Source organism: Dipteris shenzhenensis, chromosome 9 (genome assembly GCF_047967505.1).
Source record: "Dipteris shenzhenensis isolate YYH24624 ecotype China chromosome 9, Dip_SZ_1.0, whole genome shotgun sequence".
Lineage (NCBI taxonomy): Eukaryota > Viridiplantae > Streptophyta > Polypodiopsida > Gleicheniales > Dipteridaceae > Dipteris > Dipteris shenzhenensis.
Genome location: NC_141604.1, coordinates 40,606,326 through 40,622,639, shown reverse-complemented (window position 1 = coordinate 40,622,639; position 16,314 = coordinate 40,606,326). Strand labels below are relative to the sequence as shown.

General features: G+C 46.2%; 1 protein-coding gene across 1 annotated transcript in view; it reads right to left on the bottom strand.

Annotated features, from left to right (window-relative positions):
• Positions 1–16,314, bottom strand: part of LOC147898637 (uncharacterized) — a 510,556-nt gene that overhangs the window by 387,939 nt on the left and 106,303 nt on the right. Inside the window, exon 8 of the mRNA XM_087379736.1 lies at positions 10,745–11,051. Within this exon, the coding sequence (XP_087235862.1) occupies positions 10,745–11,051 (307 nt within the window). The remainder of the gene's footprint in view (positions 1–10,744; positions 11,052–16,314) is intronic.

The following is a 16,314-nucleotide window of genomic DNA, read 5'->3' as shown; positions in this document are numbered from 1 at the left end:
ACCTAGAACAGGCTAGAGTGTGGCGGAAGCCATCAAGGGTAGAGCGGCCCACAAACGGTGGAATGGCTAAGGATGGCTTAGGATGCAAGAAGACATCCAATAGGAAGAGGGAGAGGAGATTGGCAGCCGGGGGGGAGCAGAGGAGGAGAAGGTGAAGAGGGGGAAAGGGGAAAGGGGGGGGGGGGGCGACATTCTGGCAGGGGCGAGAGGCATGAGTGAAGGAGTGAGAGGCTAGAGTCAAGAGCTCGCCTCATGTGTATTTTCTCCGGGTGTATCAATCATCTTGCTTTCTAATGAATTATGCTACTTCCTATCTTTGCTCGCTACTCTAAAATCTTTTTTCATTGTGTTCTCCTCCCCTCCTCTCCATTCACCTGGTACAATGGACCTGTGTCATGTGGTTGAAGTTCTTTGCCGTTCATGTTGAGGAATGGCTTTTATGATGTTGTTCTGCTTTGGTCTTCTTCTTGCTCACATCACTTCAGCACTTGTACCGCTTGCACATAGTTGACACCATCTACCGCTTACACATAGTTGACACCATCGACTAGCACTCGCCTGCGTACCATTAGTGACACTTATGGCATGTCTACTCGCTTCTCGCACCAGTGGCCCTAGGCCTCTGGTAATACTTCTGGAAGTGTTAAGAACCCCCCCCCCCCCCCTCAGACAGGTTCACTGCAATCCCACCATGGATAGAAAGCCAAAAGAAGAGAGTGATCTTTCTATTCCTGTGGGATTTCTAGAGTCTCCTCTAGAAGCACCTCTGCAGATCCACAGTGATATCAAATGTCTCCCAATGAGGAAATCTGGAAGGTCTCCAACCTCTACTACTGAGCTGAAATCTCCTGGCATTACTGACTGTGTAACAAAAGAAGGGGATGCTCTTCTCTCGATGCCTTGCGTCAATCCACTCCCACTCTCCAGGGTCCCACTGCAAATAGAATAATTTCATACCTGAGAGCTCTAAAATTATGTGTTTTGGCCATTTTAGAGCACATCTTGTCATGATCAAAGATAATGGGTCTTTTTTAGAAGAAATGCATCGCATGAATTTGCTGTTGAAAGGAGATTTGGCCTTGGCTGGCTGATTGAATGAGCTGCTGCTCCTCCCCACCGGCTGCTCCCCTTGCTGCCTCTCCCTAGCTCTCCCCTCATCCTCTAGCCTCTGCCCTCAGCCCTTCCCCCTCGTCCCTCAGCCTTCCCCTCGTTCTATCACATTGGAAGGTGTTTCTTTTATTCATGGACATTGTTTTTTGGTGCTGCCAGTTTTTTGTGTGTTGTCTTGGCAAAGCTTGTTGCCAGTTTACGCAGAGGCGAGCGCAAGGGCTATGGTTAATGATCCACGTTGCGATGAGACTCAACCAAAGCATCAGCTGAGGAGAAACATCTTTATAGATGATGAGTGTGACTTTGAGTGAATATTGACGAGGGATCACATTTGCGATTGGTTTAGGAAAATGTTTTATTGATGAAGATGGATCCCTTTTGTGGGCCAATTTAGTGCTTGCTTTTTCCCTCTATGAGGACAATGTAATGATCTGTTTGATTTAGTTCAAAAAATCAATCATGTTTCATCATGCGATAATCTTAAAGTCACGTGTTGTGTATAAGATGATGTGTTTGTTTGCTTCTAGTGTCATTAGTTTATTTCATTGGCCATCATGAGTGTGATTGTTTTTTTCAAATAAATTGTCTCGCAACATGGGTAAGGCATTGCCTTTACTTTTTTGCTGAAATAAAATCAATCATGGTATGGGAGGTTCAAGTCATTTGGCTAATGAGGAAAACATGTTTGATTAGCCATAAACCCTAAACATTAAGCATATTAAATGATGGTCTTCATGTAAATGACTACTTATTTTAGAGGGATTCGCTCGGAATTTGCTTTGCTTGGAGTCTAGGAATCCTTCCTCCACGTCAGCTTCTTTCCCTCCCCCATCAGCTTCCTCCCTCCCCGCCGGCCTGCTCCCCCTCACCGGCCTACTCCTTCACTCGCCAGCCTGCTCCTCCCTCCCCAGCAGCACCTCATCCCCCCCCACGGGCCTCCTCTTCCCCCCCGCAGCACTTCTGCCCCTCCCGAGAACCTCCTCTCCACCCCCCTCGGACCGTCTCCCCCTCTCCACCTCCCCCCCCTCCAGCTCTCTACTCCTACCCCTAGTCCTAGCCCCTCTCCCCCTCCTCCAGCCTTCTTCATACCCCTCTCTCCCTAGGTGGCTCACATCTCTTGGACTAGACATGGATAGACTGCCTCCCTTCCGATACAGCATAGATGCCCCTCATCTCGAGTTGACTCGCCACGAGCTTAGCCAGGTCACGAGAGCAGACTTGCTGCAGCTTCATACGTATCGCACTTGGATTTATCCCACGCAGCTTCCGACGAAGATGGCCACATATTGTGACCACTTCCTTCGGATCTCAGAGGATGGATTTGTCATTCCACCAGGCTATACAGGTATCCACATGTCCCACTCACTGAGGATTGCCCTTGGCCAACTTAGAGTCTCTTCGCATCAGCTCGAGATAGAGGCTGGTAGGATGCGACGCATGGAGGATGGACGGCGACCAGGCCGAGAGACCAGGATCTGCTCTTGTTGCACCATGGGAGAGGTGGAGTCAGAGGAGCACTTCATTTGCAGATGCCCGCTATATTATGAGCTCAGAGGTAGATTCCACTGTCTCTTCACGGATGGCTTTGGACCTCTCTCACGAGTGATGGACTACGAGGATCAGCATTGCCTAGCTCTTTATGTCAGGGAGGCCACTATGCTTCGACGAGACTACCTCAGAGACCATCAGCACAGACCGGAGCGTGATAGAGCCCAGCCTGATAGAGCTCAGGCACACGCTATACCAGAGGACAGAGACCAGGAGGAGCACGAGGAGGTCAGAGCTCACACAGGACACATGCCTCCACCCTATAAATGTACATATGAGATGGTTTGTAGACGCCGCAGGATCTTGTTACATAGGGGACATACTCGTCGCTTCACGATCCAGGATGATGGCAGCTTTTCGGAGGAGACTTACTCATGGAGATCTCGCCCCACCAGCCGCTCACCTCACCTTTGCTCAGATTTGTACTCTCATAGCAGGAGGCAGAGTCGATGGACAGGATTTCCAGTATTATTTTGGTTCTCAGACTCCGTGACACCTGGACTTGTATCTTTGCATTGGCATATTGTACTCATCCCCCCATTTTGCACCTAGGGGCGGTTTCCTTGCATTTAGTTTACTTTGTATTTAGGCTCAGATTTGACATTATGTACTTTCACTTGCATTGTATTGCGTAGCACTTAGATGATATTCGACGATGCCTCTTCTTTGTGGCACGTTGATTTTGTGCTATCTTGTATGCAGAGTTCTTGATGTCCCATGGGCCCATTTTGGCCTTTAGTGGACAATAATACACTTTCTTTCTTTCTTTCTTTCCCCTCAACCCCCCTCACCTCCCCTCCCCTTTCTCTCTTCTCCCCCTCAGCCCCCCCATTCTCTTCCCTCCTCCTTCTAGCCTTCCTCCTCTTCCTAGCATTATCCTAGCAGCATTTTTTGGTCGGACGAAGCTCGACAGTGTTTGAGTCGGCCTTCACACCTCGATTGATGATGGCTCAACCTTCAGCCAATCCTCGTCCGCTTCCCTGGCCACGCAAACCATCACATTCTCAAAAGAGCAGTTGCAGCAACTCATAAAAGATACAGAGCAGGAGAGTTTGACATCACTCTTTGCTCGCATCCATGGGTCCCACCCTTCCAGGTTACAGGTCTGGGACTAGATGCTCTCCACTTTACATGGAGACCTCGCAGGGCACCTCACAGATGTTCGTCTACTTGGTCAAGGTTTCTTCTAGGTTTTTTTTGACTCCCTGGATGTAGCAGCTACAGTACTTCAAGCCAGTCCCTTAGCACTGAGCTTTAGGAGCATTTTCTTGATGCCCTTCTCGTTGGGTTTCAACCCTATGGAGGAGGATAGCCATATGATTTCACTCTTCCTCAGATTCCCCAGTCTCCCTCAGGTGTACCATCGACTCAAATCTTCCATTGGAGCGGTTTTTGGGATGGTCATCGAGATCCCTCCCCTCCCTAGGATGCCTTCTTCGACAGCAGAGGCAGTAAGGTCGAACAGGGTACCACGTGTTAGGGTCATTCTCTCTGACCCCAACATCATGGATGACCACATCATGCTCCAGCATCCAGATGACTCATTCTTCAAGCAGAGAGTCGAGATTGTTGGGAGACAAGATTAGTGTAGGATTTGCAGGACCCATGGGCACTCTGCCAGAGATTGCCCAAGGAAGAGAAAAAAGAAAAGGCCTAAAAGGTCCACCAGTGTAGCACCTCATAGCACCACCTTGATTGGACCTACTTCACAATCTACTGCAAATCCTACCACTTATCGCGCTGTTGGACCTTCCATTTCTTGCCCAGGATCGTCGACTACAGTCTCTCGTCTTGGACCTTCTTCTACAACGCAACCAGGATTGTCAGCAGGTCCTGTTCCAGTCGTTGGGTGCCAGTCAGAGTTGTTGAGCCAGTTCCACCTCAAGAGGCTATTGATGGCGCCACGGACCCTTCATTGCAGGCAAGAGATATTTCTGTCCTAGTTCCTAGTGCTGATGAGGTTGCTCGTGTTCCCTCAGACGTTCATGTGAAGGAGCTTCCATCTAGGGAGCAACTTGTTGCCGAAACCCATGCCTTACTCCATGCTAATTTGGATTAGGATGAGGACACTCCAAACTGGGGGAATGACATAGGATTCACTTGGATTCAAAGGGGTGTTTCTATCAGGTACCTAGGATGCCAAGTTGGGGTGGGCATCTCTCTAGCATAGCCGTTTGCTCCCATGTTGGAGAGCATCAGGAGAAAACTCATTTTTTGGAGTTCTGCCAGACTTAACCTTGCATCCAGAGTAGTGGTTGTGAACCAGGTATTATTAGCCACTGCCTAATTTGTTTGCTCATGTTGGTACAGATCTAGAGGTTGTATCTCTCAGCTCATGAAACCTATCAGGAACTTCCTATGGAGTGGGTTAGATGGCACCTCAGATGTTGTAGCCAGGGTGGCTTGGGAGACCCTCATTCTTGCCACCACAGGGGAAGGAGGTCTCAAAATTATTGATCCAAACTTGCAATGTATGGCCTTGCTCTACAAGTTTGTAGTGAGAGGATTGATGCCTGGACAGGATCCTTGGAAAGATTTTTTCTTACACAACATTCAATCTTGTACACCATCTCATGGGGGCGATTGGATGGACAGCTCGAGATGCATCTTTACTTCAGTCCATCTTAGATCTCCCTCTTCTCCTCTCATGGGCTGCCATTCTAAAAGCTTGGGGCAGCTTCAAAGACACTCTTTAGAGAGTTCCACCCTCCTTTCGCAGATCACTAGAAGTGTCATAATATATGCAGTGGTCTAGATGGGAGAGGGGACCTGCTTCCACAATAGGTGCCTAGAAGGCTTTTAGGAAGCTTCCAGAGGATCAGAGACTCTTATCAGTTGGCCACCTCAGAGGAAGTGCAGTCAGGATGCAACAGATAGAGGCAGCCATACCAAGAGAGTGGATAGATACAGATGACATGCCGATCACAAAGTCCACTTGGTTGAGAGCTTTCACGGCGGGGATGGGTATTCCTTTACAGGTTATTGCCTTGTGGGATGCACATGAGACCCTTGTCTTTGATGTTTAGTAGGGAGGCAAAATTCTTAGATCTTCAAATGATATTCTTTTGGAGGTTGCCTTCCAGCCTGTTAGGATTGCAGGCTACATGGAGTGGAGCACGGACTCACAACGGTATATTGATCTTGACCCTATACTTCTAGCACTTGGTCCTTGGAGACTTTGGTTGTACGGTGGTTTCATTAGGTTCTTGGAGTGGGACCCAGGATTGGGAATGGATTGATGAAGGGCACCGAGAGAAGACCATCCCCTTCTTTCGTTACACACTTTCGTTACACAATAGAAATGCCAGGAGATTTTAGCTTAGCAGTAGAGGTTGGAGGCCCTCCAGAGCTCCTCATTGGGATAGTTTTCAGATTTGTGCACAGGTGCGGAAAACCTTTTGGGAGGAGGCTTTGGAAATCCCTTAGGAATAGAAGACCATTCTCTTCTTTTGGCTTTCTATTCATCGAGGGATTGTAGTGAACCTGTGGAGATCTAGGTTTAGGGCTGACCCTACTTGTCCTCGATGCCGTGCAGTAGTTGAGTCAGTTCAGCACTGCCTCTGGGAGTGCAAACAGGCGAGGACGATCTGGAAGGGTGTTGCTAGGATATTTAGCATATTTCATAGAGCATCCTTCTTCATGACTTGGGGATCAATGGCATGGTTATCTCTTACTGGCCCTCATGTGTTTTTCGAGAGACATGACTCAGACTGAATGAGCCTTCATTATACGATGACACTTTGTGGAGTCATGTTCTCTCCAGGATGTTCCCTTCACTCCTTTCAGAGTTGCTCATACCTCAGTAGGACACATCATGGGAGATTCTGGCTAGCATTGCATCTTGGCATATTTGGAGGGCCAGGTGTACAAAGGCGATGGAGGCTTCCCAAGTTCACCCTTCCCAGTCTATGGCCAGTATATGGACTGATACTATACACAAACTGATGGCCATCTAGGCGAGCATGCAGAGATCGTCGTCTAGAGTAGTTATAGCCAGGAGAGATACTTTTTTCAGAGTTTGGAGAGGATCTCCTTTCTTCTCTGAGTCTCCTTCAGGTTTGATGTGACATTTTCAGCCTCCACCTTGAAATTTTTGTTAGCTCTTTTTGAGCTGGTTTTTTTCTCATGCATGGCATGATGTACTCCCGCATTAGAGCTTGCTCTTGCGGTTTTCGTGCATACTTAATGAAGTAATCTTTTGAAAAGAACAAGAAAAAGACAAAGGGTCTAATATGATTCTCTGGTCATAGAAGATAAGAAATTTATCAACTCTCCTAGGCCATGATCATTGGATTTCTAAGAAAATGTTGGAACCAGTCTAGAAATATCCCATATCACACACTGTGAGTGGGTATAAGTGCAAGATATCTAGGATGGAAATGGATTCCTATGGCTAGGCTTGGTGAGAGCAGTGAACAGTAGAGGCTATGTAGGAAATGTGGATGCCTAATGGGTTGTGGAATGCCCTAGGTGCAAGAGAAATTGTATCCTTTATATGGCCTAGATTTAGAATCTTTCACTTAATTAAAGAAATATCGAAAGGGGCACAAATGTTTGGGGCCAATTTGTGTCAGTGTTCTTGAGCAGGAAACCTCTAACTCCCAATCTATGATTAAAATATTTGCTGAATCTTTTATGTGAAAGCATTGGCTGGTTATTTGTCTATTACCGCCCTCTTGTTAGCCTTGAGGCCGGTTTCATGGGTTAGTGTACTCATCCTTCAATTGCCTTGCCTGATTGGGCATGTGCTGATTGGGTAGAAGCACTATTTGATCGAGGCCCTAAATGTTCCAACTAACAATCCTTATTGGCGAGAGGAAGTATGTGGAACACCTTACCTGACCTAGTGGCAGAAACAAACCCCTAAGGGGTGGTAGGCCTCTTGGCATATGCATGAGAGAGGGTAGGGTAGTCCTCTGGGGAAAGAGCCCTGGAGATGACCAGCCGAGGAGAAAGCCAACAACTGCACCTTGAAAGGTGTAGGGCACATAATCCTCATCACCATAGTCAGCCAAGGCAAAAAAAGAGTTTCCGTGAAACATGCGTATCACCGGAGTGCATAAAATCCTTGTACTTGAAGAATGAAGATAGGCAACAATATCCCCCTTCCCATGAGCAAAGAAGGGAGTCTAGAGAATGGGGGAGGAATAGGATGCTCAGATGTGGGGCTAGGACCTAGAAGTGTAACGGTAGGGGAACTATCATTAGTCCTATCCGGTATAGCATTGGTGCCTACAATCTGAGAACTATATCTGAGGATGGATCTGGTGCAACGCTGGACAAAGGGATTAGAAAAGGGTGTCAAGAGGTCCAATAGGAGCAAGGTTTGGGGTGGAAGAGGGTCTCTTTTGATCTACAAGTGGTGGAGAAGCCACTCTCACTCTAATGGGAACCCATAGAGGGGTAGCAGCAAGTGCTGGCGTGGAGTTGGTGCCATAGGACGAGGCGGTGCCAAAGGTACACTCAAAAGGAGCTGCACCAGAAGCTTTTGTATGTCTTTTCTTTTTCTTTGGGTAATCTCTAGCCAAATTCCCAAAGACCCTACATATCTAACACTAGCCCTACCTGCCTGCAATCTCGAATCTTTGTCAAAAAAGAAAGCCATCTAGGTGCTGGCATGATCTGGTCATCAGAATTGTTGGGGTCACAGACAATGACCCTAACTCTAGGTACCCCATCGGATCTGATCGCCTCTACCATTGAAGAGGACAAACCAGGGAGGGGGGGGATCTCAGTGACCACTCCAAAAGTAGCTCTGATTGTGACAAGGAGCCAACGGTACACTTGGGATAGACCTGAAAATTTGATGAAGAGAGACGTTGTCTACCTATTCTCCTCTACAGTGTCAAAACTAAGAGAGAAGGGCTTGAAGAAGATCTTCCTGGAACCAAGCGCTAAGGGGCTGGCATTGAGCACAATGCTCATAGCTCCATGTGTCAAAAGCCACCTGAATAAACGAATGTCAGTGAGGTGTGGGGCAAGGTCCTCAGATAAGGCCGCAAGCATCTAGTCCCTAGATGCTTGAAAGAAATCTCATCTCAATAAATGAATGTTGGTAAGGTGCGGGGGAAGGTCCTCAGATAAGGCCGCAAGCATCTAGTCCGCAATCATTTAGTCCATAGATAAGTCTACAAGCATCTAGTCCCTAGGCTGTGATCTGAAAGGGTGGGACCCATGGATGTGTGCATAAAGTGTGGTAGAGCAACTGCAGCAATCAATGGTGGAAGGCTGATTCAAATAGATGAAGTTATGTCCCCATCGTTTGGATGGGAAAGAGAGGGGGGGAGGACAAGGGAGGCAGGGAACCTAAGGAGGGAGTTCTAAGGGGAAAGAGCAAGGAGAGAGGGGATAAGGAGTGAAAGGGATGGGCTGCAAGGGGAAAGTTAGGGATAGAGGAAGGGAGGAGCTGGGAGGGGAGAGCTGAGGAGTGAAGGAGGGTGAAAGGGAGGGGCTGAGAGGTAGAGGCTAGTCTAAGGTAGAGAGGCAAAGAAGAAGGAGAGGCTAGAGAGCTGTGTTGGACTGGGACTGGCACTTAAAACCTTGAAGAGAATGCGCTGACCCTGGAAGAAATCGTGGAAATACCTTGAGCAGCTGAGAATGCACTGAAATGCAGCTGCTACAAATGAAGGTCTGGTATTTACTGGATAAAGCAGAGGATGGAGCTGGATGTGCAGCAAGAAGGGGCCAAAAGTGCGAGTTGAAGAGGCTGCTTGCAACTGCACTTGAACCAAGTAAATGGTGCCTTATTCCAGGTTTAAATGAAGCTCAAAAGTGACACGAAAGTGCTGCTTGACAATCCACCTGCAAGGGAGATCGGTGCCTTATTCCAGGTTGAAATGCAGCTGGGGAGTACCACAAATATGCTGCTTGAGCATCCGCCTTTGGAGCTGTGGAGATCTTGAAACGGGAGCTGTAGAAGGCACAGTTCCTGGAGCTGATTTGGCACCTGAAAACTCAAGTCTGCTGTAGCGCTCAAAAATGCATGTGGATGGCTTTGGTTTTTAGGGGCAGATTGTAGGCAAAATCTGGAGCTCAAACTTGGAGTTGTCCCAATGTTCGAATTTATGCAGGAATTGGCAGCTGTTTTGCAGCAGGAAACCACAAAATGAGCTGAATCTTCGTCGTAAAATCCGGTCTGGTACACAGAAGAAGCTACAAGTGTGGTTCAGGAGGGTATCTATAAGGGAGAAGCTATAAAGGGAGCTAGACGTGGAGCTAGAGGGAATAGGGAGGAGCACAACAGCAGGGAGCTGCTGCATGGCAGGTTTTACTCTTATACACCATTGATTGTGCTGCCTTTACTTTCCTGTTGTCATATTATACATCTTTCTTTTCCACTTGTAGTTGTCTCATACATAGTGGTCACCAAATTAACATTTTTAAAGCATCATCAAACATGACCTACACTATCTTGCCTATGTGTCAGTTATCAATCTTGATAGGTGGAAAGAGGCCAATCTATATATATCAGAAAGCATTCAACCCACGATCAAATACATCCCTACATGATGAGACATTACTCATAACTATCTTAATTACTACGAGTGTACTATATTACTTGGTGTTTTCATTAGGCCAGTGTTATTAAAGGAGAACTTCCCATCAGACACTGCCTCAAATTTCTTGCGTGCATATTAGTTATTATCAACCTTCATTCCAGTCAAGGCCCACCATTGAGACATCAGGAAAATTTTGATAAGTACCTCCCCATATGAGAATGTATTATTCATAAGCCTGTCCTTTTTGTAAAAGTAATATATTCCAACCCAGGAGTTACGAGAGAAGGAAGCAGCATCAAAGACCTTGAAGGGAAAATTACAAATAGTTCCTGAACATCAGAAACGTCTAAGAAGAAATCAGGATGGGTGACTTGTATGTTGAAAAACATGATGCTAAAAGGCTGGCATTGAAGATACTGGATAATGAACAACCCGACCTCTGCTTTTCAGGTAAGGTGCGAGAGTGAACCAGAAACTTAAATTTAAATAGTAGGATTTCTCCATATTTTCAAATTTATAGAGAACACATTAGATTATTATCATTCATATAAGAAGGAGATATTGAGTTTGTGCTGGTTTATTAGCACCTGCAATTTTATATAACTTTTTGAGGTCCTCTCGGAAGTCCGCCATGTTGTAACCCTTTTTCAACTCAATCTGGAAGCATTTGTACTCCCCAATAAAGCATGCAAAACGTGTAAGACTCTGTTTACCACAACCTCCAACTCCTACAAGCATCGCATTCCCTCTTGGCTGCCTCAAGATCCGAGAAATACGGGATATGTGCTCAATTGCATCTTTGAAGAAAACAAGTCTCATTATGCTAGTTGTGTTCATGTTATAATCCTCCAAATAATCATTAAAAAGTTGTGGAATTTTTGCCTCATCCACCACCTTCAAGAAATCGGTGACAAAGCATATCAATCAGTCAACAGGATGCATATTTAATTGGTAATGAGATGCATTGTACCTTTTTTCTTTAAGAGTTGAAAAACATAAACAAGGAGAAAAAATATCCAGCATTACCCAAAAATACAGAGATAGAGTGTTTACTAATATACGTGTCTATAGAACACACATCCATTCTGATTATCTTTCACACCCTGCAAGTCTTTTCGTGCATGGATTATATACCATGCCCGTAGTATGGCTGCCTCTAAAGCTGGGTAATCAGAGGGAAACTCTAGGATTGAATGTGATGTGCTGCTTGTGATAATACAGATAGCATTTGTCAAGAATGCCAAGTAGAATGAAAGGATCCGCATGTCTCTTCCTTCACATCTTTTGGAATGCTCATGAAGAGTGGCAAATAGGTCTTCTTTGCTGTGAGCTCCCTACTCCCTCGTGTGCTTCTTTCCTCAGCGCCCCCCCCATCCTCTTTGCTGTTAGCTTCTTCTTTCTCACCTCTTCCCAGTCTGGTCTTGCCCCTTGGTCTTGCCCTTTTCTATGCCATCCTTTCCCCTTTTTCAACCTTGCCAGCCCCCCATTTTCCTGGCCATTTGAACTCGCTAGAGTTCTCTGAGGAGCCATGCTCACTCGGGAGCATTGCAGCAGCCTCCCTCTTGGTTACGCCTCTTCTAGGACCCAGTGTTACTGGTTGCATCACCCAAGGAGCCTTCAATCAATCCTTTTTGGAGCTGTTGGTGCAGCTCATTGGCTGATATTTTTTATTGTTTTTCAAGCTGGAGCAGCTCCCTTGTATCTTCACTGTTCCCAGGATCCTTCTCCCTGCATCACTAGCTGGTGGTGTTGTTTGTAAGCTGTCTTTGTTTTGGAATCCTTGGAGCAGCCCATGTACTGCTTTCTATGCAGGGGTCTCGGTTTTCTGAGTTGATCCTGGGAGTAGTTGTTTCTTGATGGTTTTTCAGTGGCTGAAGACTACATTTTCAGATTTCTCTTGTTGTGCTGCAAGATTTGTTGGGCTCAAAAGGCTCCTTTCCAGTGAGCTTTCTGATGTCCCTCTCAATGCTTGGAGCAGCCATTTGACTGAGCCCAAGGCTGATTGTTTTTTTGGGGATATTGGTCCTCTCTTTTTCTATTTCCCCTCTTACCTTTTCCTTTTCCACCCCTTCCTTCCCTTTTCACAGTGCAGGAGTTTTTTTGCTTTGCCTTGGAGACATGAAGCTTGGTGGTGACCCTTGGTATGGCTAGAGGGGCTCATATGGAAGCACCCTCGACTCTCGCCAATGTTGAGCTTGTACTTCCTCCACATGACAAGAAATAGGTGAAAGTCGCAGTACAGTCACTCTATGGTAGAGTTGTGGTGGGCAAGACTACGGGCCTCACGCCTTCAATGAGCTAGGTGCAGGATTGGATCACCATATTGGAACAAAGTGGAGACAGGTTGTGAACACAAGTGAGCAAGAGTGCACACACAAGAAAGCTCCAATAGAAATGTTCAAATGAAACAATACAAGTACTTGGTATATATAGTACCCAAGTACTACTGGTCAACCATAGGTTTGACTTTATGCCTACAACACCATATCTTTGTAATGTCTTACAAATCCCCCCTCAAAGATATGGCTAAAAGTACCCTGGAAACATCTCAGGTGTACCCTACAATACCTAAAGTACCATGGTTGCACAAATTCATCCATATGGATATGCAACCTATGGGAGTACATGAAAACAATGTCATTGTGAATCACCTCACAACCCCCCTTGACATTGTGAGAATGTCTCTGATCCCCAAGCCATGTTGATGTCGTAAGAAAAGATCTGCTAACAAGGCTTTGGTGAACAATGTGTTTCATGCGAGCATGAAAGACAGGATTGTTGGCTATGGCAATGCAACTCTGGCTGTCACAGAAGATAGAGTTTGCTTCGCCATCCTGTGCATGATGCAAGTCGTGCAAAAGCTTCCTTAACCACATTAACTCCGTAGTGGCTGAATTTGCAGCTTTGTACTCTGCTTCACTGGAGGAAAGAGAGACTCACTCTTGCTTCTTACTGAGCCATGAGATACAGGCTGAACCCAATGAGAAGCAATAGCCAGGAGTGGACCGTCTGTCATCAATGTCCCCTAACCAATCTGAGTCAGTGAAACCACTTAGCTCTAGATCACAATCTGAAGCATAATGCAAGTCAAGAGAGAGAGTGCCATGAACATATATGAGAACCCTCTTTGCTGCATTCCAATGTGTGATCATGTGACAATGCATGAACTGGCTTAAAAGCCCTGTGGCGTAGGCAATATCAGGCCATGTGGAGCATAGATATATCAAACAGGCAACCAATTGCCTCTACAAAGTGCCATCAAACTTTTCAGCAGTATCATGCTTACTCAGCTTGAGTTTCTTTTTTTATTTTTTTTTCAAGAAAGAGACTTCTATTAGGTAAGAGAAAAAGCCCGCGAGAGCAAGCTCAAGGCACCCATGAGGGATGTGGAAATGAGCAGAATACATCATGAAATCATGAAGATAAATAAACCCCCTCAAAATGAGGTGGAAAACAACCAAGGATGAGGCTGAAAGTGCACCTCAACCCTGTAAGAGTATCAGAGAAGAAAGGAGAATCCTTCCATTCCCTGAAGAAAGAAGCCCTCCTAACTGAGGCTGCACGGGAGTCTCCCTGCATACTCATCCATACGGCCATCAAGGTATGTATGGTGTCTGTCCAGATACTGTCCAGATACTAGCCAATGTGTGCGAGGGATGAACCTGAGTTCCCTCCAATGCCTCTGTGCATCTGGCTCTCCAGATATGCTAGGTTGCTATGCTCGCTAGAATCTCCCAAGAGGTATCCACAAAGGCATGTACAGCTGCAAAACGAAGGTGTGGTATAACATCCAAAGAACAAGACTCAACCTGATGATGTCGAATCGAAATGGCCCGAGAAGAGTCAAGTATCTCATAGAATACCTGAGGCCCCGTAAGAGAAAGCCAAGCCACTGAGCCCCATGTCATAAATAATGGGGACTGGGCAAAGTGACTGAAAATCTTGGCTACCCCCATCCAAATCATCCTCGCCTATCTGCAATCCCATAAGCAATGCTGAATCGTCTCCAAAGCAGAGAGGTAACGAGGGCAAGTAGGATCCGCTCCGAACCTGGATCTCCAAAGGTTCACTGCAATCCCACCATGGATAGAAAGCCAAAAGAAAAGAGTGATCTTTCTATTCCTGTGGGATTTCCAGAGTCTCTTCCAAAAGCACCTCTGCAAATCCGCAGTGATATCAAATGCCCCCCAATGAGGATTTCTGGAAGGTCTCCAACGTCTACTAGTGAGCTGGAATCTCCTGGCATTACTGACCGTGTAACGAAAGAAGGGGATGCTCTTCTCTCGATGCCTTGCATCAATCCATTCCCACTCTCTAGGGTCCCACTGCAAATACCTAATGGGAACTCCCCTGTAGAGCCGAAGTCTCCAAGATCCGGTGGAGAGAAGCTGGGGGTCTAGGTCGAGGAACCACTCTGAATGATCCCTACACCAAAAGACCTACAACCCTGATAGGCTGAAAAGAAGACTCAAGCAAGATGTCCTCTGTGGACCTAAACAATCTGCCACCATCATGCACACTAAAAACCAAGGCATCCTCATGTATATCTCGAAAGGCCAAAACCTGAAGAGGAACACCGTGTCTTGTAAAAGCATCTACCCAAGTGGAGCAAGTGAGTGGCATATTATCTGTGTCTACCGAATTTGCTAGAAGGGCTGCCTCAATCTACAAGATCCTCCATGCACTCCCTCTGAGATGTCCTGTCAAATGAGATTTGGTCTGTGGAAATCTTTCCATGACCCCAATGATGAGGCGGGTCCCCTCTCCCACCTAGACCACTACATGTAGAGTGAAGCACCAAGTGGTCTGCCAATATCATCCAATATACTGTCATTCCACATGATCCGTGGCCTATCAGTCTCTTCATGAGAGGAAGGGGGAATCCTCTGAAGAGTGCTCCTGAAACTAGCCCATGCTTTCAATATGGCAACCATGACAGGGGACGAAGGAGACCTGAGGTGTGCTGCGGTGAAAATCCATCTAATACTGCCCATCCAGTCTCCCTTCTACGTTTTGGCTTTACATGTCAAGACAATAATGTAGAAGGGTGCCAGATAATAATACAACAGGCCCAAATCTATTATGTCAAAGTTGTGACATAAAGCGGACTGCACTGCTGTAATTTGCTGCAAATCACTGCCAGTGAGTATGATGTCATCCACATATAGTACCAACATGACCAATTCTGATTTTTGCTACAAAACATACAGATTTGCATCAACTACTTTAGTGGCCTCACGATGTTGATAATGCCTCCAAACATGAGGCTATCTATTCTCATTAATTGGCTGCAAATCTGAAACATTTGAGGGAGAGCCATCCTCAACATGTGGCAAGCCATCTGAACTATGAGAAGTAGAAGGGAAAGCATCAAGAGACTCCATCTCATCATCCCCAAACTGGATGAGGTCCAAATGGGTGTCATCGTATGGTGGCAAGTCTGCACTAACGGGCTGCATGCACTCATTCTCAGCAAAGAGAACATCTATGATGATTATCGCCTTCCTGGTAGCGGGATTATAAATCCTAAATCCCCTGCTTTCAGTGCTATACCCCATGAAAATGCATTTGACACTCTTGTCATCAAGCTTTGTCCGATGTGCATCTGGAACCAAAGCATATGCCACTGAGCCAAAAGCTCTAAAATGACTAACCTTTGGCTTAAAGCCATACAAAGCCTCAAATGGAGTTACATTAACCAAAGCTTTGGTAGGGCATCTGTTATGAATGTAAGTGGCTGTCACAACTGCTTCTCCCCAAAAAGCCTTTGAGACTCTCTTGAATTTCAGCATGCATCTCGTCATCTCCATGAGAGTACAATTCTTCCTCTCAGAGAGTGGATTATGTTGTGGTGTGTAAGGGCATGTCAAGTGATGTTTAATCCCATGCTGCTTCAAAAATCCCTGGAATGCATGTGACACGTACTCTCCCCCTAAGTGTTCCAATTCTAAAATTGGTTTGGTTCTCAGCCATAGCTTCGAGCTCCTGAAACCAATAGAACACCTCTGATTTTTCCTTCATGAGAAAAAGCCATGTGAAGTCATCTATAAAGGTCACAAAGTACATTGCTCCTCTATGCATGGGAATAGTCATGGGGCTACATGCATCACTGTGCACTATCTGCAACACTCTGGTTGCCTTGACCCAATTCTTGCCT